Source organism: Sorex fumeus, unplaced genomic scaffold, assembly GCF_029834395.1.
Source record: "Sorex fumeus unplaced genomic scaffold, SorFum_2.1 ptg000053l, whole genome shotgun sequence".
In the NCBI taxonomy this organism is placed as follows: domain Eukaryota; kingdom Metazoa; phylum Chordata; class Mammalia; order Eulipotyphla; family Soricidae; genus Sorex; species Sorex fumeus.
Genome location: NW_026606110.1, coordinates 1,432,454 through 1,456,496, shown reverse-complemented (window position 1 = coordinate 1,456,496; position 24,043 = coordinate 1,432,454). Strand labels below are relative to the sequence as shown.

The 24,043-nt window shown below is 49.6% G+C and overlaps 1 protein-coding gene across 1 annotated transcript in view; it reads left to right on the top strand.

The window, feature by feature from the left end:
- The window catches only part of STK3 (serine/threonine kinase 3), a 212,211-nt gene that overhangs the window by 115,131 nt on the left and 73,037 nt on the right, over positions 1-24,043 (top strand). The window contains exons 7-8 of the mRNA XM_056124934.1: positions 7,340-7,477; positions 10,867-10,992. Of these exons, the coding sequence (XP_055980909.1) occupies positions 7,340-7,477; positions 10,867-10,992 (264 nt within the window). The remainder of the gene's footprint in view (positions 1-7,339; positions 7,478-10,866; positions 10,993-24,043) is intronic.

Sequence of the window (24,043 nt, the reverse complement as noted above, 5' to 3'; positions counted from 1 at the left end):
CCCGAATAGCATTCTCATCCTGTTTTTGTAAGGCCCAGGTCTCTGAGGCGTATGTTAATGCAGGAAGAACAGTGGAATCAAAAAGAGCCCAGAGTTCTTTGTCCTCTTAGCTATTTCTTCGATGCTCTTGAAGGCGTTCCAAGCCTCTCTCTTCCTTCTGCACAACTCAGGTGCCAGGTCATTTGTCATGTTGACTTCTCGACCTTAGGTTGTCGCATTTTAAAAATACATAAATGGCCTAGTATACCTACTAAAAGGCAGAGATTGTAAGGGTAGCAAAAACAATAGAATCAATGAATATGGCAACCCCTTCCCCCCGCCCCGGCCCCATCCCTCAAGAGATATCCCTGTGTGTATTATATAATCAAAGTGCATGCCATCTTCAAGATATGTCCTCCAAATATGACACAATAGGCGTGCTATAAGTAAAATGTTGGGGAAAATGTGTTACGTACTGAAGTTGGAGTAGCCTCTGATGAGCACTGCTAGATGTGGCTTCCTGAAACAAAAAATACAAAATCTGCCCCAAAAAAAGAAACTTAAGTGAAATCATGGAGTGCATTCTCCAAACACAGTGAAATCAAATGAGAATGAGGTAAGAGAATGAAATTCTCCAAACGCTTAAATACCAAACAGCATACTTCTAAATAGTCAATGAGTCAAAAAGGAAGTCTTAAGGAATTCTTAAAAAATACTGTCTGAACAAAAATGCCAAGTATCAGAATTTGTAGGATAGTTAAAACACTGTTGAAAGAAAAATCAATAGCATTAAATACGCCAGTAGGAAAGAAACGAAGTCGGCAATCTATTCTCCAGAAGCAACAGAAAGAAGAACACAGTGAATCAAAAGAATCAGAAAGGGAATAAGAAAGGGCAGAAGAAATAAAATTTTTAAGACCAAAAAATAAGTTAAAGGAAACCAGAAAGGTTGATGAACAGGATGGCGGTAATTTGTTTTTGATAACATCGTACAGACTTTGACATGTCTGGAAAAAGAGGGACTAGAAGTGGAGGCTAGGTTTCTCTGCCAGTTTTTAGCAACCACAAATGAGATGGTGCGTTTTTAATGCTGGCATCATTACTCATTGCTAGTACGTTGAAATGCCTTTTCTTTCTGTGTATTTGTCTTAAAAGGAAAGTAAAGGCCCTCCCGTTGATCATCGATTGGCTCGAGCAGGCCCAGTAACGTCTCCATTGGAGACTTTGTTGTTACTGTGTCTGGCATATCAAATACGTCACGGGGAGCTTGCCAGGCTCTGCCGTGCGGGCGAGATCCTCTCTGTAGCTTGCCGGGCTCTCCGAGAGGGGCGGAGGAATCGAACTCGGGTCGGCCATGTGGGCTGCGTGCAAGGCAAACGCCCTACCGCTGTGCTATCGCTCCAGCCCCTACTCCAGGGTCATTTTTCAGTTTTCTCTTTTTCGGAGAGTCCTAAGTATGTGGGTGAGGCATTAGCAGTTTAGGAACTTTTCTGGGGCCTGGAGAGATACTGCAGTGAGCAGGCCGCTTGCCTTTGTTGCCGCTGACTCAAGTTCCATCCCTGGGACCTCATAAAGTCTCAAAGCAGAGCCAGGGGTGAACCTTGAGCACAGAGCCAGGAGTCAACCCCGAGTCCTACTGAGTGTGGCCCACCTACCTGAACCAACAAATCAAACTTCTCCAGGGGATTCCAGTATATAGCCATTGTTGAGAGCCATTGGCCAGGAGTTTGGATTTGGAGATAGCTGGGGAATATTAAGGCTTTCTCCAGGAACATGGAAGCAGAAACTAATGTGTGGATATTTTTAATGTTTTCACATTCGGTTACTCTGATTTATTTGTCTTGACTCATTGTGTCTTTCATGTTTGAGCAAAGCAGGACCCTGTTGAAAGATTCTGCTTTTCCTGAAACATATTTAATTCTCAGCTTGTCAGACTGAATATCTCTGACAGCCAGGATTCCTTCTGATGGTAGACTCGCCACATTTTCAGTGGTTTCTTTTTCGTTCTTCTCGTCTGTTTTGTTGTCCGTTTTCGTTCTTCTTGATACTGGTTTTGTTGCCGGTCCGGTGAGCTGTGCTGGGCACAGTTCCAGGGCCTGAGCCTCAGTCCCCGAGTGATGTTCCCACTCCCATGGAGAGTTCGGTCATGGGAAGCCTCAATAGCTTTAAGCTCGTTCGCATTCTGCATGGTTCGAGTGGCCTTTGCCTGAGCTTGGCCATCCCTGTTGGAGAGAACACGGAGATGGACTTTCTCCCGGCTGGCCTTTCCCCATGAAGCTCTGTGGTGATGATGTACTGGGGTGCCCTGGGTCCATCAGTCCCTCATTGGGACCCTGCTCTTGGAGTTCTTGGAACTGAGGGCAACTGAGGCTTAAGTCAAGTAAATACGGATGCCCAGGGAGTAAATATTATTTTTAAATCAATTAACTCCCATGTTACATAGCATAGCATCCACTGTCTTCCTGTGTCTATACAAAAAGGACATTGCTAAATAAACCATCCAAATGATATAAAGGAAAGAGAAAAGCAATATAGGATTATTAGTTGTGCTTCCGTTTCACTGTTGTAGGAGTGGCTCAATTAACAAGCTCCTTGTGGGAGCAGCAAAGACAACCCAGTGTTACCCAACACTGAGGTAACCGGTGAGCTCTGGCAGGGGGCCTTGCTTGAGCCCGGCTGCCACTATGCTGAGTGGTCCCTTCTCGGGGTCCCACGTTGCTGGGTTCCTGGCGCCTTTGGTGAGAGCCGGTTCCTAGGAAGACAGCAACTCGGGCTTTGCTCCGACCACACTCCATACCCGCGCCAGAGCCTTGGCGTCTCCACCGACACCAGCGTCCTGGATCCCATCCCTGTGGCTCTGGGTGTTTGCGGGGTTGTCTTTATGAAAGCCTGTACTGAGCCAGGGCTGGGCGGGAGGCAGCTGGCCAGCACCCAGCCTGTGCCCCGGGGACTCTGGCTGTCGGCCCCTCAGGTGTTTGTGCTGGGGTGATCCATAGGTCAAGATGGGGGGGTGGCATGAAAGACAGGCCACCTGGAACCTAGCACCTCTGAGTTCTTGCTCTCCGTGCTAAGCACTGGCAGTCGGGCTGATCTGGTCAGTACGGGTGCTATTGACCCGCCGCGGGCGAACTTCAGTTACTGATGCATGCTAGTAAACTGTGAGCTGGCACCCTCTGCCCGGCGTCGTGTTGTTTCCAGGGCTTCATTGTATGTGCTATTTCGGAGGCTTGGACTTGGAGCCATGGCAGAGAGGGCAGAGAGCTTGTCTCGCTCTCAGTCAGCCCTGCTCACCGCACCGCATATGGTCCCTTGAGCCCAGGGACTCTCATCCGTGCCCTGCCCGGGACACCAAGGCCACTGCAGCAGTGCAGTGGAGGACCCTATCGGGAGAGCCTCCAGGGCTGTACCCACCACGCTCGGGGACTCCAGAATGCCTGGAAGTGAAGCCACAGGTGTCTGCCCTAACTCACAGATAACTTCCTGGCTGGCCCTGACATTTTGCTGTTTGGGGATTCTGCCGTTGGCCGTGCCTCTAGCCATGCGGTCAGGACACCAGCCGTTATTCATCCGGCTGCCGTTGCTTGGGGGTTCTCCGCTCTTGGCACCCCTAGACTCTGGTCTTAATGCACAGCTTCCCGGCCCTCCCATGCACTCTGGAGAAGAGCTCAAGGTTCACCCCTCCAGCAGGCCAGATACGGGGGAGCAGCATGGGAGACCTCTGGGCCTGGACCTGGGCACTCCCTGGGGTGCGTGTTCCTGTCCGTCTGCGTGGCAGGGCTGGCGGTGGCTGCCGTGTTTTAGCCCACTTCAGCAGCGCGACCCGTGGCAAGCGGAACCCCGATGGACTGTGGAGACAGGCACCTAGGGCGCCCAGGAGTTGGGAGCGGACTTTGCAGACTCTGTGTGTATGTGTGTGTGTGTGTGTGTGTGTGTGTGTGTGTGTGTGTGTGTGGTGTTTGGCTGGGGTGGAGGTGGGAACAGGGTCATAACATTGTTGCTCAGGGCTTTCTCCTAGCTCTGCACTTGAGGGTCACTCCCGGTGGCCCTAGGGATCAAACCCCGGAGGGCCACGTGCAAAGCGAGTGCCCTTAGCTGCTGTACTAACTCTCCAGCCCTGAAATCCTGTGTGAGATTTTTGGTTTTTATTGCGTTCAGTTTTTTTTGTTTCTTGGCCATACCTGGCCGTGCTGGTGTGTGGTGGGGGAAATGCCCCCCACTCCTGCCCTACCACCATTTCCTTTTTGTCTATGGCCAGAGCTGCTTAGGCCCAGTGAGGAAGCAGAGACACATCGAGTCTGGCCGCCTGGCTTCGGGGGGACTCAGGCCACGCGCTCTCGCTCGGAGGAGCTAGCCCGTGTCCCGGGCCCTCGCCTTCCTAAGGCTCTCGTGACGGTGTGTCTTTTCTGGAATTTGACTCAGCAGCTTGAGTGCTCGGAATTAAGTACGCTGTTAGGATGAAGTCCACTGTTGGCGTATTCAGTCCTGTGCAGTCCTATAAAGAGCTTCCTCATCCTTTATCTCCCGGGTTTGTTACAGATAACCTTTGGCCCACATAGCTGGGATTCCTGCAGAGGCACTTCTTTCTCTGTGGTCCAGCCTCTCCTTGGCTTCTGTGCACCCGCAAGTCCAGCTACCTTAGCTGCGCTCGAGACTGCCGGCTCCCTCCCTGCGCTGGCCAGGCTCAGCACCGCCGCCGTTTCTTCTCGGTGCTTTCCCCGTCTTCCTGGCACCCCGGCCATCCACATGGAAGGTGTCATTTTGAGACCCAACCGTTTGGCTCCCTAAGACCGCTCCTCATCAGGGAAGTTCCTTTCAGAACTTAATCAAGGGTTCAGTATGTAGTTAAGCAACACTTTGTGTAGGACAAACACAGGGACAATCCTAGCCTTTATTGTACTGACAGTTCTTCAATCAAAACGGTGTCAGAGATAAGATAAGTTATATGGCCTCGGTGTGTGGCCCCGAGGTTGAGTTGTTGGCAGGGGAGGTTGAGCGAGACCACGAATTGGCCGTCCAGGACTTTCCACAGGGGGAGCTGACTGCCTAATCACCTGCCTCGAACCCCAGAGATTCTTGAAGATCCTTTGTGATTAGCCAAACAAAATAAAGAGTGAGAACATACTAAACCCAGTGGTCATGCCAGCAGAGGGGTCTTCCTGGAGGCTGTGTAGTCTGCTTTTTGGGGGGGGGGGGGATCATGCAGGAAGATTTATTTGTTCTGTTTGTTTGAACCGTGTGTGCTATATAGTTCAGTGCTTGTTTGAGAAAAAGATGTGAACATTTTAGGTTCATTTTATTGTAGGACTCGGTAAATAAGAGTCAGAGTTAAGCTTTTTATCCTTGGGTTTCTAACAGCTACTGCTGAGGTGAGCCTTATATGTTCCGATTATCTGAAGATAAGGCTGCAACTCATTGGCTCAAAGTTCAAAGGGAAGCTTTAGCTTCAAGGACATAAATCGTAGAGTTGTTAGCCCATTTGTAACCCAAGGGCAGAAGAGCAACATTAATCTGGACAATTCATCATACTAAAGAAAGAAATCAAAATTGCGCTCCACCCCCTCCCCCCAATTTTTTCCTCTTTATTACTGTGTCTGAACTTTCAGTGTGTTTTCCACAGAGGAAGAGAAGTTCGAAATAAAGCAATGACCAGTCTCTTGCAGTGATTACAAAATAGCTTAGTTGCTAAGTACGGTTACGGATCATCTTTGTTTTGATGCATGAAGCTGGGGCATCAGTTCATGTATATTCAACTTGTTTTCCCACGGAGGGAGGGAGAAGGTCACCCGGGCTAGGATACAGGAGCAGGACTGAGGCCCTCTGGGAAAACTGGGGGTTTCTGCAGCTTAGAAACAGGCCTACATGCCTGGGTCAGGTCTCAGCTCTAGTCATCGCCTATGTGTGAAGAGTGCACATAAATGAAGATGACCCAGAAGTCATGGTTTCCCCATCCCACTGGTGTTGGTTTGTACAGTTATAGAAACAAACTATTGAGTAGAGTTAGCTACAGGGTTGGGCGCTTTTTAGTTCATTTGTTTTACCTTTTTAAACTTCCACAACATCCCACGACATGAAAATGCTCGAGCGGGCCCAGTAACGTCTCCATTGGAGACTTTGCTGTTACTGTGTCTGGCATATCGAATACTCTCGGTAGCTTGCCGAGCTCTCCGAGAGGGGCGGAGGAATCGAACTCGGGTCAGCCATGTTGGCCGCTTGTAAGGCGAACGCCCTACCCACTGTGCTATCGTGAAAATGATGACTATATTTTGCCTGATAAATAGCTTTCCTGTTTATCACGGTCATGGTCCTCCCGTTGTTCATCAATTTGCTCGAGCGGGCCCAATAACGTCTCCTTCGTGAGACTTGTTGTTACTGTGTTTGGCATATCGAATACGTCATGGGGAGCTTGCCAGGCTCTGCCGTGCGGGCGAGATACTCTCGGTAGCTTGCCGGGCTCTCCGAAGGGGCGGAGGAATCGAACTCGGGTCGGCCATGTTGCCTGCGTGCAAGGCAAACGCCCTATCACTGTGCTATCGCTCCCGCCCGTCCTGTTTATCATTCAGAGAAAATGATGTTTCAGTCATGGCGTTTCATATGGAACTGTTCGAAATGCTCAGAACAGAGAGAATTTCATTATAGAAATTCTTAATTTCTAAGAACGTCAGGGGTTGATTTAGGCCTCATAGGGGTAGCAGGCTAGGCTCTCTTGGATGACTGAATTTTGAGCTATCTGAATATATTGTCATTAGTCCAGTAGCAAATTATAAGACACATCATCAATAATAACTGAAACTGATGTATTTCCTCAAGCATTAAAAAGTTCAGACTTTTGAGTCATCTCTTTTGAATAAAACAGATCTTAGTTCTACCTAATACTATTTCATGTCACAGCACTAATCACATTTGTATGGGAACATTCTGGACTGTAGAAGCAAACGGAGTTGCCTTTAGTCATGCTGAGATGATAGAAACCGGTGTGGAGTGAGCTTGCTCCGCAGTGGCCCAGTTTAGGGACCTGCTGAACTTGGGAATGTCCTCGGTTTGGGAGAGAAGAAGGTCAGACCTGCAGTTCTCTTTGAAAACATTGACAATAACAGATAAACTGCGGAATGATGTGCTCAATGAGCTACAGTCCAAATAGAGGAAATTTAATGGGAAGCGATTCCATTAGTAGCAGCTGGGCTGGCTTCCTGGACTGCAGTCATGCTGGAAACCCTAGACCCGCTTACACTTCTTTCCCAGATTTGGGGCCCGATAAAGAGAGAGATAAAGAGATTTGTTTATTTGGTGTGCTTTTGTGACTCTTACTGTGTCATTTGGATGATTCTTTCTTTTCTTTTTTTTTTTTAAAAAAAACAACTAGGCGATTTTTATGATTCCCACAAATCCACCGCCGACATTCAGGAAGCCAGAGCTGTGGTCTGACGATTTTACCGACTTTGTCAAAAAGTGCCTGGTGAAGAATCCCGAGCAGAGGGCCACAGCCACGCAGCTGCTGCAGGTCAGTGCCACTCGCCCGCGGGAGGCAGAGGAAACCCCTCCGCCGTCGGCCCGGCCCCAGAGACTACGGGTTTCTGCTGACTGATTTCTGAAGAGTGAGCGTCTTTGGGAAAGACATCGCTGGACACCCCCACCACGCGTGTCGTGTGCACACACAGACTCACACACGCACTCATACACGCAGACACACACAGAAATACAGATACACTCTCACACACAGATACACACACACATACTCAGACACACACACACAGACACACTCACATAGACGCACACTCACACACACTCACACAGATACACACTCACACAGACGCACACTCACACAGACACACAAACTCATACAGACTCACATACACTCACATACACACACACACACACACACACTCTTTTATATGATCTTTGTATCGTGGTAAATTTTGTTTCCTAGTTTCGGTTCTTCTGTTCTTTTCCTTTCCTATTAAAAAAAAAAAAGATTGTCAAGTCTCCCCCCCCCCCCCCACCTCCCACCTCCCTTTCTTCAGCAAGTTCTTGCCTGGGCCGGGGCCGTTTCGAGCGGGTCTTCCCCTGGTGTAGTCCCCTAACCCCCGCGTTTCTGCTCTGCCTGTTTGCTGGTTCCTCCTCCATGATTCAAGCCGCACGTGGTGAGGGCTGGACGACGCTGGCGCCGTGTCCTCCACATGAAGGCTTCCCCGTCTCTGCCAAAGTCCACTTTGTAGCCAGTGTCTGTATAGTTGCTTTGTTTTTAAAATCTGCCCTGTGGGCTAAGGGGCCTACCCTGCACAGAGTATCGATCCCCGCAGCCCTCTGAGCACAGAGGCAGGAGTAAGCCCCCGGGTCCCAGTGAGTGTGACCCCCAGACAAAATAAATTTACTACAACTAGAAATCATTTACTACTTTAAGTAAGTGATTTTTCTTGTAAGTATTTTCCCAGCAGCACTGGCTCGGGTCTCCTGAGTAATCGTGTGCCTCCCACTAACAGAACCTTTATTTGGAAACTTAAATGTAAGAGACAAAAAGATTGACAACTCAGTTCTTAGGCAAAGTGATTTTTCCGAGGCACTATTATGAAAACAGTTTGGGGGGGGGGGGGTTGGAGAACGAGAGAGAGGGGTGGGGAGAGAGAGAGAGAGAGAGAGAGAGAGAGAGAGAGAGAGAGAGAGAGAGAGCAGGCTCTTATATCCAGCCAACATGTAAGGCATTTGGCGTTATATCTGTCTGAAATGCAGTTCCATTTGTTCTGTAATCCAGCAGTGACATGTCCAAAAACATTGCTCTAGAGATGACTGTAACCACGTGTGATCTAGCACATGCATAAAATTCTTCCTAGAGCACTGTACTGGCAAAAGATCGGAAACAACATAAATATCTGTCGGAAGTGGGAGGCCGTCTAAGTCTGTCAAGAGAGTGTTTGGCAAAGTGCATTTACGGGCACGCAAGTCTGTGCGTTGATGCCCGGGCAGTGATTGAGGGTCGCTGCTGGGGGCCGTGAGCTAGATGAGGCCCTTGGAGACTGATCTGTAGCTGAGAAGCAGACTCTGAGAGCGGCTTCATTCTCTTGGTCGGGTTTTGGGGGCAGTGTCAGGGATCCAACCCAGAATTAATTTTTTCCCCTGGGTGCTCCTTTTGACCCTTTTGTGGTTTGTACAACTCTTAACCTTTCCCAAAGTTATTTAGTGGGAACATTTATTTTAAAATGTTGTCAGCGTTTCAAACGAAGTTTTGGTACACAAGTCAAGGTCCTTTTGGTATTACTGTTGTTTGGCGAATTTCAAGTGCCCAGCTCCAAAGAAGTGAACCATAAAACAAGTGGAGTGAGTAGCCCAATATATGATCCTGATTGTACTTCCAAATGTGGCACTTTTAAAAGAAATCTCAGGGCTAGGACGAAGGAGACGTTACTGGGGCCTGCTCGAGGCAGTCGACGAATAACAGGATGGTGGTGACTGTTGTGATTGTACTTCCAAGTACATTTGATAGTGCTTGGATAAATTAGTGTTCTTTTTAATCTTCTTTAACCTTTTCTCATCTCGAGAAAGATGGCGCTTAAGAAAGAAATTGTGCTATTTTTAACTTAGCGTTTTTCACGGCTATGAGCCATAATCAAGTCAAGTAACTTCCCTGCCTGGATCTAGCTCTGCACCCCGTTTCCCAGTGACGTTTCTGCTCTGCTGATAAGCAGCTCTTCCCACGCCGTTAGATTGTATTCCCGTGTGTGTGTGTGTGTGTGTGTGTGTGAGAGAGAGAGAGAGAGAGAGAGAGAGAGCATGCAGGCATGTGCATATACGTACGTATGTGTGTGCGATTGTGTGTTGTACATGTGCGAGTGAGAGTTTGTGTGTATGCTGCCTCTGTGTGCTTGTGCAGATGCGCACATGCAGGTATGTTCGTATATAAGTGTCTGTGTTTGCCTGTGCGTGAGTGTGGTGAGTGTGCGTGTGCGTGTGTGTGCGTGCACGCGCGCGTGGGAGTAACTCGCCACATTCAGACTTTCGCTCCTTCCTGGCATGGTCATTTTGTTCCATCCGAGACCCCCGAAATCCCCTCGCTCCTCTCCCCATCCCTGCCAGACAGCTGTGCTCTGTGCCAGGCACTCTTTCCTGAGTGTTTGTTTTCTCGTTCCTTCCTCGACAGAACTTCGGGCCGTATTTACAGCCTCTCCTCCTGCTCCCTTGTCACGTTCTCTTGCTTCAAGGAAAGAGCAGAAGTGCCGCTTCGTGCTGGCGGCCGCCTGGCCGTGCGGAGGAATGCAGCTAACGCTGTGATTTTATCTAAATCAGGATTGTTGGATTTTTCTTCTTCTTCTTCTTCTTCTTTGTTTTAAGTAAAACTCTGTGTTATGTAAAGTATAGAAATGAGCTTATGTTTGTATTCAGACAAGTATTTTTCTTTTATTGCCATTTTAGTTTATCCGTTGAAAAAGATTTAAATTCTTTGAGACAGATGAAAAGAGAAGATAAGTAAAAGAAGTAACAAAATAGTTTCTCTCCTTTTGACCACTGATTCTGGCTGTCAGCTTGCTAAGATCAATTAAATTCTATAACAAATAGCAGAACAGTTTTATTTTTATATGCAGTATAATCACCGATATTTAATAAATTTTCATCTGCTCCATTATCCAATCTATACTTACTTTGGACAATTATATTGTTAAGTGTAACATGGTTTTAGTTACAGGGCTGTTTTTACTGTACTTTAGTGAGGTTTTGCAATCAAAGAGAACCCCAAAAGCAAAATATGTATTTCTGAAGCCGTTAAAATACCCCTTTCTTAACCTTGACATCGAATTCCAGATGAAAGAACAGTCGCCGTACACGGTGAGCCTAGTTTAACGTTTTAAAATGGCGGCAGGGAAACATTTTGCATTCATGCCGTTGACTTTCTCTCCCTAGCACCCTTTCATCAAGAATGCCAAGCCGGTATCGATCTTGCGAGACCTGATCACGGAAGCCATGGAGATCAAGGCCAAGAGGCACGAGGAGCAGCAGCGGGAGCTGGAGGAGGAGGAAGAAAATTCGGTTCGTATTTGCCCCCAAAATGCTTATTTTCTTCCTTTCTTTTTCTTTCTCCCCCCACCCCTTTTTTTATTGATTCACGGTGAGGTACAGTAACAGAGCTTTCATGTTTGAGCTTCGATCACTGTCACTGCCACTGTCCTCCCGTTGTTCATCGATTTGCTCGAGCGGGCTCAGTAACGCCTCCATCCATTGGAGACTTTGTTGTTACTGTGTCTGGCATATCGAGTACGTCACGGGGAGCTTGCCAGCCTCTGCCGTGCGGGCGAGAGCCTTTCGGTAGCTTGCCGGGCTCTCCGAGAGGGGCGGAGGAATCGAACTCGGGTCGGCCATGTGGGCTGCGTGCAAGGCAAACGCCCTGCCGCTGTGCTATCACACAGTCATCAAATACCCGTCCCTTCACCAGAGCACATTTTCCACCACCAAAGTCCCCAATGCGTACCCCCCATTCCACACCTCCCCCTGCCTCTGGCAGAAAATTTGCACCATACTCTCTTTCTCTACTTTGGTTACCGTCGATATTTGAGCCCGGTCCCACCCCCACTCATACCTCCTGAAGATGCAGTGCTGGGCGGTGTGTTTTGTATTGCTTGCTGTGGACACAGTGTAATGTCTGGGAATGCTAAAATTTTAATAATTAGGGTCCGGAGAGATTGCTGCAGCGAGTTGCTCGGGTCTGAGATTCATGTGGGGGTCTCATGACCATGTGGGAGCTTAAGTAGACAGTGGCCGTGTGTGGGCGTCATCTCAGAGTCCCATTGGGGCGGAGAGAAGAAGGGCCTGCTCCTTCCCTGTCCCGTGAGGCCTGGCGTTTCCCGCCACCACCACCCATACCTGGAGCTTTTCTCTGAGTTCGAGAAGAGGTCAGCCGCAGGGATGCCTAGAGGGCAGGTGGAGGAATGGCACCTGCCCCCAACTTGAGTGGCCCAGCGAAAATGGCCTATTGCAAAGTCCAGAGCCATCTCTGCAGCAAGTCACTCAGGTCCGAGATTCGTTTGTGTGTCTCTTTCTTCATTATTCTATAGTGTTTTTTTTTTAATTTGCTTGACACATAGGAAGAGCATGTACTGTCTTATTACACCAGGGAGGTGACTGTGTTGATGCAATGAAAACATGTCGGATATTTTCTGTCCTTTAGGAATGCCTTCAGAATGAGTGATAGGTGTCAGGGAAGGCCGCTCTGGGTGGGCTTGCCTGGGCTTTAGTCATACTAACTCAGTGTCTTTTGAATAAATGTTGTCTTGAGTTCCTTCAGTTTTGTGCCCTCTTCTCTGGAAATATGTGTGCTATAGAGACACCCCCTGCGATGGGTGTGCTAAAGACAGCAGGGGACCCCAGAACTCCCATAATGAACCAGCTTAATTCATTTTCTTTATGTTGACAAGTCTCTGTGTTTTAATCACCAGATATCTTTAAGTCACAGTTTTAATTTAATTTTTGGTGCTTACATACCTTTGCTAGTGAGTTTCCTCCTTGTTTCGAAGAATAAATTATTTTTCCGGTTACTTGGAGCAGAATCGCTCCCTGCAGAGTGTTCCTGTCTGCCCCGGGTCCTGCCCGCTGGCCCTGTACCCATGAGCACTGAAAGCCCGGCCTGTCTGCCTGCTGCTCTGAGTGGGTGACAGGCTGGGTGCGCCCATACCACAGCTCCCAGCCCGTCTCGCATTTAGGACCCTCTGTCTCTTCCCACCCCGAACCCCAGCTCCAAACCCTTTCATTTCTTTACCTTCCCTCTGCGGGAAACCCTCTCCCACACACTTGTGGAATGACCAGGTGCCCTTCTCATCTCTGGGGTGCTGACCCAGTCCCCTGCCCTATGTGTACAGACTGACCCCCGAAGCCTGGAGCTCAGTGGGATGGTGCCAGCCGCCTCCGTGCGGGCCTTGGCGGCGATGGCCTTCTGAAGACCTGGGCACGTGTGGAGCCAGCTTGGTCCCCTCCCCTAGGGGACTGCCGAGAGGCCCCTTCAGAGCCGGGGCCTCTGAGAGCGAAGGTGCTAGAGTGGGACGGGAAGGGGTCACAGGCACTGGGGCAGAGTCCAGGGCACGGCACCTCGGTACTGTCACTTCCCACATGTGCCACTCTGGTCCAGGACAAGGCGGAATCCGGAGCTCCAGGGACCAGTGTGTATCCTTAGAGGCAGCCACCAGGGTCGCAAACACCGGCCAGACGCCGAGCATCACTAACCTGCAGTTACCAGGGTCTCAAACACTAGCCTCACTCACCCACAGCCACCAGGAGGGCAGTTCATGGGAAATGCGGCCCTCGGCTATTCTAGGAAAGTTCCATGGCATTTTGATGCATGTGTCTGCTGCTCCCGTCCCTCTTTTTTTTTTGATGGGTGGGGCGTATTTGGATCACACCTGGTGGTGCAGGTGCCACTCCTGGTGAGGTGCTGGGGTCACTCCTGGTGGTGCTGGGGGGATCAGGCCCAGCCTCCTGCATACAAATCATGTGCTCTGGGCCCCACACCATCTCCCCGCCCTCTGCCCCCTGCCTTCCCCCTCAGTGAGCTACTTGCCAACTCTGCCATAAGAGAGGGCCACAGTGAGAGTGGGCCTGTGCCTCCCGTGAGCCATAGCAGTCCTGTCCAGGTCTGATGGCATGGCACAGTGGTTAGCGCTCAGAAGAGGAGAACGGGAGTGGAGGGGTTTTAGGATATGGGCAGAAGCAGTGGAGAGGAGGAAGAGGAGGGGTTGGGGGGAGGGGGTTCAGGATATGGCCTGCAGCAGTGAGTCCCCGAGGCGCCAAGAAGAAAGGGAGCCCCGTAAGATGCTTCCCAGCCGTGCTCCCTGGGAACAGGCTCTTCTCCACCCTGCGCACTGCCTCCTTCCAGCAGCGCCAGCCCAGGGTCCCCTGGTCTAAATCACAGTCAGAGCCACCTCCCCTGGACCTGGGCTCCCCCAGGGCCCAGCACTCAGCGGGGGCGCAGGCGCAACTCGGCCACCACACCTTCCTCTGTTGGGAACGTGGGGACGACCAGAGGCCCCAGAGCCAGCCCCGCGAGAGGTACCAGATTCAGGATCTTCCCGAAAAGGCGTTAGGAGACCCACCAGGGGCCCGAGTCCTCCTCCCATCCGGGTCTCTGCGCTGCCATCTGAGTCACCCTTTCCTCTCCATGGGAACCAGCTGGGGTTTGTGGTGAGGTGCCGGCAGAGTCCAGGGGCCCTTCACGGTGCCGCCCGTGTCCGCTGCAGGCTATGCTGGTGTTTGTGCCAAACCTGCTGGGGGGCGGGGGGGGGGGGGGGTTGGAGCAATAGCACGGCTGGGAGGGCATTTGCTTCCATTCCCGGCATCCCATATGGTCCCCCGAGCACCATTAGAGTAATTCCTGAGTGCAGAGCCAGGAGTAACCCCTGTGCATTGCCGGGTGTGACCCAAAAATAAAAAAAATGCTATGGGCCACTCTCAGGGAACAGACCTCTCCCATAAACTCTGCCAGGATCTTCTTCCTGCCCTGGCTTCCCCCAGACTGCCCCCACAGACAGCTTTCACCTGTTGCCTCAACTGTTTTTTTTTTTTAATTGAATCACTGTGAGATACAGTTACAAGCTTTCATGTTTGAGTTACAGTCACACAATGATCAAACACCCACCCCTCCACCAGAGCACATTCCCTACCACCAATCTCCCCAGTAGAGCCCCCCTTTCCCACTCTCCCCCTGCCTCCATGGCAGACAATATTCCCCATACTCTCTCTCTCTACTATCGGGCATTGTGGTTTGCAGTACAGACACTGAGAGGTTGTCTTTCTGAGGCCTTAAAGATGTCTGCTTGGGGCTGGCATAATAGCACAGTGGATAGGGCATTTGCCTTGCATGCGGCCGACCCGGGTTCGATTCCCAGCATCCCATATGGTCCCCCGAGCACCACCAGGAGTAATTTCTGAGTGCAAGAGCCAGGAGTAACTCCTCTGTGTTGCCAGGTGTGATTCCCCCCCCCCCCAAAAAAAAGATGTCTGCTTCTTGGCAGCTTCATTTGTACACGGCGCTTTCCTAAATGTTCCTTGGGCTTGATGTTCAATTCGAAATTAATCCGATGCTTGCTCTGAATTGTTTTTCATGCTGGTGTTCCACATCTAGAGCTTTACAAACTCATCTTTTCTGTCTGCCCTTGTATCTCCCTTGGCCTTTTTTTCCCTCTAAGCAACAGAAGAAACATTCTACCTAGAATCTCTTCAGCCACACGCCCCCCCCACCCCCCACCAGGTCACTGGGTCGGGGTGCTGCTGGTGGTAGGTTTTTTCCTACTTGCTTTCCTGGTTATTGAAATCATGTTTGTACTTTTCTCTACCCCTGAGTGAAAATACCTTCTCTTCTAGTTGGCATGACACTCTCCTAATTCGCCTTCAGACTTGTCCCAGGGCCCTGAGGTCTCTCTGGGTGATTGCTGATGCTCTTTTCAGAATGCTCCGAGTTCCTGCCCACTCCCCTTGCCTCTGGTCCTTGGAGAATAGTGCTTCTTGGTCTCTGCTGCATCAAGGGCAGGGTAGTGCAGCTTCTCCCAGGATGGGGGAGGAAAGCCAACAGTATGTGAGCAGATTTACAAATCACAGTCAGGGACCTGGCGGGGTCATCGTGATTTCCCTTGTGTTCTGAAACTGCGGCGCTAGTGCTGTGGGAATCAAACTATCCCTTTGAAACATGTTTTTAAATTGAAGTGATAAGAAAAATTGTCTTGAACAATATTCATCTGCTTGGCTTGACGCTTTTGGACAGATGATCTTGAGGTCATCGGGCCGTTTCTGAATATGAAATAAACACACACACACACACACACACATGCATTTGTAATGACTGAGATCTGAGCCCCGCTCTCCGGGGCTCCTACTGTAAAGCCACTTCTCTGTGGCTGTGCTTTTCCTGACAGACTTGGAAATCCAGCGTTGTGTTCTCTCAGGAATGCTCTCTTGCACTGAAAGCTCACGTACTCAGAACTGGGCCTCTTCATGGCCCAGGTCTTCAGGGAACTCGTGCATCTAAGCTAAGCTTAGAATTTGATTTCATATACAGCTTGATAATAAAACAGCTAAATTCTTACAGGACCACGCTTCTCACTGAAGTCGAGGCCAAATTATGTCATTAAGGTGATAGTTTTCATTAAAGTTCTTCCATGTTAATGTTTAGTGGAAACACATTTCATTAAGTGTTTTGCAAAATATGCGTTCATTTCTAAGTTGCGACATAAAGTTTGATGTAGGGTGTTTGTGTATAAACCGAAGGGATTTTGGACTTTCTCATCACAGATTGTGCTGTATCTGTCACATTCAAACTGTTACACATGTATTTTGTAATTGATTATACAACTGACAGTAAGACATTCACAGTAAAACGTTCTACTTAGTGATTTTTAAAAGACAAGTCTTGTTTGGGAGGAGGGGGAATTTGAGCTCTCCCTAGTAGTGCTCAGGGCGACTCACAGCTCTGTGCTCAGTGTTTGCTGGGGACCCTGTCAAACTGGGGTTGGCCACTTGTAAGGGAATTGCCTTGGCCTCTGTATTAGCTCTCTGGCTTGAAGTTAGCTGGAATGAATTCTGCATGAATGAGTGCGAGCGTGTAACTGCCTATGCCGTAGAGAGAGTTGATGCTTTCTAGCTGCATGTATTCTCTCTCCTTGCCCTTCCTCGGTGGACAGTGCCGTGATGAGAGGCCCCAGACACACTTGTGGTGCTCAGACACGCGCCTGTGGTGCTTGCTAGGAAGCATGCCCCTTTGGCTGTGGCACTCAGGAGGGCAAGGGATGCTCCTGGCCATAGCATGGGGACGTCTTTTCAGATGTGAAGCAGCCAGAATCTGTTAAGTCTCTGGAGATTGTAGACGTCCCAGTCAGATTCAGAATGCAGCGTGTCCAGGATCACGTATGGCCCATGACTCATGGACCCTGCCCCTCTGGGGCCCCCAGCTCATGCTGCTTTTAAAGCCAGTGGCATGGGACATCATAGATGTTTCTGGGGAGCAGAAAGGATGGGATAATAGAGTGAATTTTTTTTTTTTTTGCTTTTTGGGTCACATTCGATGATGCTCAGGGGTCACTCCTGGCTCATGCACTCAGGAATTGCTCCTGGCGGTGCTCGGGGGACCATATGGGATGCTGGGAATCGAACCTGTGTCGGCCATGCTGGCTGCGTGCAAGGCAGACGCCTTACCCGCTGTGCTATCGCTCCAGCTTCTAGAGTGAATGTTTAAGTTAAGGCACAGGATGCCATTCTGAGTGTTTCTTTGTGGTGCTGGGGACTGAACGCAGAGCCTGGCACATGCAGAGCACAACACACTGCCACCGAGCCACGTCCCGGCCCCGAGAACGCCATTGTGATAGAAGATCCTATCGTTTGCCATTTCTTGTGTATCATGAAAGTATCGTTTTAAAATATCGAGCTTAACTCTAGCAGAATCTCTTTACAGATTAATCTATAAAGCATGTCATCTATGCTAATGGTTACAAACTCTTTGGGTCCTCCTAAATTAGCACAAGTCAAATGAAAATTGTAGCCTGTTCAGTTTTCATTTATTCTAGACGATTTTTGATCAAAATATCCCAAGAAGGGAGGGGGGAAACGTTCAAAGATAACATAAGAAATCAGGACCGGTTACAGCAAGTCATATCAAATTAGACCTCGTTAAGAACAGAAGTAAATAGAATTTCTCCTTCCCTTAACCACTGTGTCTTTTGTGAAATGATTTTCTCTAAGTGGCAGAACAAAGGCCCATGCATTGGCCCCTTTCCCCCGGAGAAGTGCAGTGGCAGAAAAGGAGCTTTTATCTGGCTGGCACTGTGCTTGCATTGACATCGACGTCTAAAGGTGGTTGCTTTGCAGCCTCTTACTTTCATTCATCAACTGCTTTTGGCTACTTTTGTTCCATGGAATTTGCTGATTCCTTTGGAGTTGGCTCCCATCAGGGAGCACCCTTTGGCCGGTGCCAGGGCTCTGTCTGCGCCTGTAGGCTACTGCCCTGGGCTCCAGATAGCTTTCAGGACCTGGTGCAAGATGTGAGGGAGCTAGTTGGGTATCCTACTTGTCTTCGTTAAGGTTTTCTCTTATTCCCCGCTTCCCTCTTTTGATTCTTTCAAGCACAAGTGGTCACTTGAGCATGGCCATGATGCTGGTCTTCCTTTCTGCGGTTATTTGTCCAAGGATCTGTATTTTCTGGCGTGCTCCTTGGACTTGACCCAGGGTTGGTCCTTATCTGACTGGATGACGGAGCCCAGATGGGACCAACCATAGAAAATGTCCCATAAAGCTAGATTTTGAAATGTGTGGACCAAATTCTTCCCCTGTTTCTGGGGCCACAGAATTCATCATTATTGAGTTGCACATGATAGGAAGGTATTTATATTCAATATTCAGCATTGTACTCAAGCCCATCGTAGATCTGAAATTTTTCCACTCTGAGTACACTTTTTCAGAGTGTGTAGTTCTGAAAACATAAGCTATACCAATATCAACTTAAATATTTTCCAAATTTAATTTACTTTCATAAAGTTCATTTTACTACACTTGGAGAAACATTTCTGGTCTCAGATTAAATGATGTTTCCATCAATTCTGAATTTGACTTTTGAAAAGGAAACAATATAGATGACCACTTTAAGGTAGGTTTTTCAAGTTTCAGGACTCCACACACCTGTGCCCTGGGTAACTATTATAAACAAACCTCTTTAAATATTTTATTCAAGAAAGGTATGGGACATATCTTGGAAGTATTGCCTCGCGAGCTTGATTTTTATAACCATTAGAGAAACAGCTTGTCTGATGAGAATGCATCTTGACAAATTGACATGTTTTGATAGGTGCTGAGGTAATTGTACAGATTTTAAAAATTAAACAAATTGCAAACAGAGATTTCTACAGCAGGTTAATCCCAATATCAAGGTTTTTGTGTTAGCTTAAGCATTGCTCAATATGACAGAGTTGTCTTTTTGGTAGAACATTTCTGAACATGTGATATAAATTTGGTGCTGAGATGGGTCAACTATATTACATAGCAAGAAGGAATTTGGTTTTTTGGATTTTAGTGCACGATCGTTTCAAACCTGGGACCAGAGCAATAGTGCAGGGGGTAAGTCGTGGGCCTTTCATGCAGTCAGCCTGGGTTCAAGACCCGCCAGGGGTGATCCCTGAGCACAAAATCAGGAGTCAGTCTGCAGCATGACCAGGTGTGACCCAAGCCCCCCCCCCCCCCACAAAAAAGGATATCCCCAATCCTAAGTATGACTTGAGTAAGTCTCTTTCATGTTCACAGAAATCAACCAATAGGTAACTAGTCCATCTGCACTGTAAGTGGCTTGCCTGTGAACAAAAAGTTGACAATTTTTTATTAAAAATTTTTTTTAATAGTGAGACATCATGAGGTACAGTTGCAGACTTACACATTTTTGTGCTTGGGTTTCAATTATACAATGATCAAATACCCATCCCTCCACCGGTGCCCATTTCCCAGCACCACGGATCCCAGTATCCCTCCCACCCCCCATCCCCCCCATCCCCCCATCCCACCCTGCCTCTGTGGCAGGGCATTCCCTTTTGTTCTCTCTCTCTTATTGGGTGTTGTGGTTTGCAAAAGAGGCATTGAGTGGCAGTCGTGTTTGGTCTATAGTCTACTTTCAGCACGCTTCTCCCATCCTGGGAGGATCCTCCCAACACCCTTTATTTGGTGCTCCCTTCTCTATCTGAGCTCCCTTTCCCCCCAGCATATGCAGCTGGCCTCCAAGCCATGGAGTACTTATCCTGGTACTTATCTTGGCTATTCTTGGGTGTTAGTCTCCTACTTTGTTACTTTATTTCCCCAGATGAATGCAATCTTTCTATGTCTGTCCCTCTCTTTCTGACTCATTTTGCTTAGCATGATACTTTCCATGTAGTACCACTTGTATGTAAATTTTGTGACTTCAACTTTTCTAACAGCTACATAGTACTCCATTGTGTTAATGTATCAAAGTTTCTTTAACCAGTTGTAACAGTTGACTTTTTAAAGAGAAACAGAATTGCTCTTTCTACTCAGCATGGCTTCAATGCATTTTTGTTGTTACCAAGGAGCTTTCGTAGGAGGGTTATTAATGAGACAAATCAAATCAAATCTGTCTGTACCTGTGCGCAAAAATCTAAAGTACCTCATATAATAAAGGCTGCCAACTTATTGTTTTGTTCCCCTCCCCCCCCCCAAGATGCCAGGCGTGGAGCCTGGCACTTTCCCAGCCCTGTGAGCTCTCTGATCGAGGATGTCAGTTTACAAACCCTATAGACTTCAGGGCATTTTTCCTCCTAAATACTTCAGAGAGAGATGTCAGCCCGTTTTCTGGCTGCCAGGAAGGAGGGATGCAGGGTGGTCTTGTCATCTGCGCCCTGGAATCCCGTCAGTCCGTGCCTTTCGCTCCCCTCTGTTAGTTATAACAGGCCGTCAGACCCTGCGCTTGATCATTGATGACCCCACACAGAGGACAGTCCCCGTGCGGCTGGACCTTCCGGTCCCTCTTCTTGTGTGCTTGAAATCACTTGATGCTTTTTAAGGGGTGGGGGGGCACGGCTTAGCGCACGCACTGAGAAGTCTTTCATTTGCCTGGTGTGTGCTGGGGTGTCCGCGTCGGAGGTTTTCCTCGTCCTTCCCCTGATGTCCACGCTGGTGGGTGGGTAGCCACATGGGTTCCTCTGTGGCGCCGGCTCGGCTGGTGGTGGTGGGTGGCGGCATCTGCGCGCCGTCCTGGTGTCCAGTAGCTCAAGCCGCCCCACCCGCGGCCCGCATGCTGGCAGCTGTGTGCCTGTGGCCTTTCACTGTTCCGTGGTTTTGTGTTCTTGGGGTGTGGCCCCCATGAGCAGGGCATATCCGTTTGCCCCTTTTCTCCTCTGCTGAGGACCCTCCGTTTTTAAGGTTTTCCAGGAACTGCTTTTTGGAAAGCTGGGTCTGTGGACCCGCGGAGGACGGGGACGTGAGTGAGTGAGTGAGTGCGCAGGTGGGGACGTGCCAACTGCCAGGACCCCCGGGCACCAGCACTGCCTGTGGCCCCCTGCCCTTGCACAGCACCCCCACCTCTGGGGAGCACCGCCCACGCCTTCTGGGGCTCGCCAAGGGTTGCAGGAGCGGGTGGTGTGTCCATCCATGACATCTGGGGGCGCTCTCCATGCCCCTTTCTTGGGGGAGGCCCATTGCATGCCCACCAGTGAGTGGGAATCGTATCTCCTTAGCCTCACCCCCTCCCCTGGGACCCTCGGTTCTGCACTGGGCTCCTTTGGTGAGACTCAGGGAGGTGACAGGGGCTTCTGAGTGTCCAAAGACGACCCCCCCCCATCCCTATCAATAATCGATGTGTGGGGGATGATGGCCCAGTGCCCAGGTCTTGGCACAGCCCATCATCACCCAGGCACTGCCCGCCTGGCAGAGCTGCTGCTGCTGCTGCTGGCCTCTCCCTCTCGGTTGATGGGGTGGCTTGCCGAGCTCCTCACAGGACGTGGCTCTGTCCCTCTTTGGGGCAGAGCCACTGCGTGTCTCCCGACACCTCTCCCCGTCTCTGAATCGGACTCGTGGTTCCTTCCGCTGACCAGCACTGCTTCATCAGCTTCGCTGCTCCTCATTCTTGGCTTCCTGCAGGCCTGTTGGTCCCTCAGACACGCCCCATCCTTGCTCCTGACTCCTCGTGGATACTGCAGCCACGCCTGGGTGCTCCCACAGCCCCTGCGGCCACCGAGTTGCCGGGTATTATTTGCCTCACTGCGCACATGTGTGGTGGCCTCAGAATTCTCCAAGTCTCTGTGGGACCCACGTGCTGCTGTTGGTTGGTTGGTTGGTTGGTTGGTTGGTTTTGTTTGTGTATTTGTTTCAAGGGGTTGGGGCACATCCAGCAATGCTCAGGCTTACTCCCGGCTCTGTGCTCAGGAGTCGCTGCTGGAAGGGCTCCGGGGGCCTTGTGTGCTGCCAAGAACTGAGCCTGGACGAGCCTCCTGCAAGCCAAACAGCCCACCCGCTCTCCTCTCTCCGGCCCCCACGTCAGTTTGGTTTTCATCAGACCGTGCCCCCTCAGACAGGCCCCCGCTCCGCCCACTGCCACTGCTGAAGGTCTCCTGCACTCAGAACACTGCGGTCCTGCCCTGCCTCCCGTCCTAGGCTGCCCCGATGTCTTCAACGTTTCTCAGTTTCCGTAGCCTCTGTCTCGGTCTCTCAGGGGTAAAGTCCTGTGGTACTGACCACGAGGTGGTGTCCCGTAACCACCCTTGCAGAACGCAAAGAATGGTCTCGTCACCCTAAGGCCCCCCTCCCGTTCCCACTCTCCTGCTTTTACGACCTCCTGCAGCCACTCTTCTCCTTCCTTCGCCCCCCCCCCCCCCGGACTTTTCCAGAATGCCCTGTCATGGCGACCCTATGGCACAGTCAGCAGCGCACCCTTGCTTACGGAGCTCCCTCCATGCTCATGGCTTGGGAACTCGCTGTCCCTGAATAGTCCCACCGCATGGCCGTGCATTGCCTTCTCGATTCTTTCACCACTGACGTCGTCCCGATGACTCTGGGCACGTGTGAACAAAGCTGCTCTTGGCGTTGCCGCGCGGGCTTTTGCGTGGGCATCAGTCACGTGGGTAAACGTCCCGTGCCCTTTGCCACTGGATCTCATGGAACCTTCACCTGTGCAGGAAGTGGCCAAACTCTTCTGGTGCTCTTCCACTGGATTCCTCACAATGAGTCTTTGTTGCTAACGCATCTTCGCCAGCAATTTGAATTGTCGGTGCTTGGTGTTTAATTGTTCGGTGGTTGCTCATTGTGGGTTTAATTTGCAGTTACTCAGAGCTAAAATGGTGGGCCTTTTTCAATTTGCTAATTTGCCCCTTCTCTATCCTTTCCGCCAAGGTTCGGGACTTTCTCTGGTTTCTAAATTACTTTGTGTTGCTTTGTTTATTGTGGGTTTTTTTTTTTTTTTAAGAATCCTTTGTGGACTCTGAATATAAATTCAAAATAGGAGGAATTTTTTATGAAGATTTGGGCCAGGTTCGTGCCTTTTCATTCTCCGAAACAGCTTTCACGGAGCAGAGATCTTAGTCTCAGTGCCCCCTTTTTCCCGTTCCCTCCCACTCCCCACCCCGCCCCATAGTCCTTGATTTTGGTTTATCGCTAATCAACACCAAACGAAGGTTTCCTATGTTTTATTCCAGAAAGACTTGGTTTTGCTTGGTGCATGAAGATTTGTGCTCTATTTTTGAGTGAATTTTTATGGAAAAAAGTGAGGTCACCATATGTGTGAGCCTTTATTTGTAGTACATATACGAGATATATAATATATATATACATATATATAGGCTCCCCTTGTTTCCATATACCCAGAAATATAAATAAGCCATCCAGTTTCCCCAGCACACTTTGTTTAAGAAGATCCTCTCCTCATGTCTTTCTAAAAGCGAGGTATATTGGGTGAGTGTTTCTGGATGCTCTCCCTGTTCCATTGATAAGATAAGATAAAGATAAAGGCCCTCCCGTTGATCGTCGATTTGCTCGAGCGGGCCCAATGACGTCTCCATTGGAGACTTTGTTGTTACTGTGTTTGGCATATCAAATACGTCAAGGGTAGCTTGCCAGGCTCTGCCGTGCGGGCGAGATCCTCTCGGTAGCTTGCCGGGCTCTCCGAGAGGGGCAGAGGACTCGAACTTGGGTCGGCCATGTTGGCCGCTTGTAAGGTGAACTCCCTACCACTGTGCTATCGCTCCAGCGATGTTCCATTGATAGATTCCTGATTTTTTTTTTTTTTTTGCTTTTTGGGTCACACCTGGCGTTGCACAGGGGTTACTCCTGGCTCTGCACTCAGGAATTACTCCTGGCAGTGCTCAGGGGACTATATGGAATGCTGGAAATCGAACCCGGGTCGGCCGCGTGCAAAGCAAATGCCCTACCCGGTGCTGTGCTATCACTCCAGCCCCAGATTCCTGCTTTTTATGTCTGTTCTTCTTGCCAAACACGACACTGTCTTGATGCCTTTGGTTTCATAGGAGCCCCAGAACGGGCTGCTGTGAATCTCCTCACTTTATTTCCCTCCGTCGATATTCTGGGCTTTCCTGTGCCTTGACATGGAGCCTTCAGGGTCATT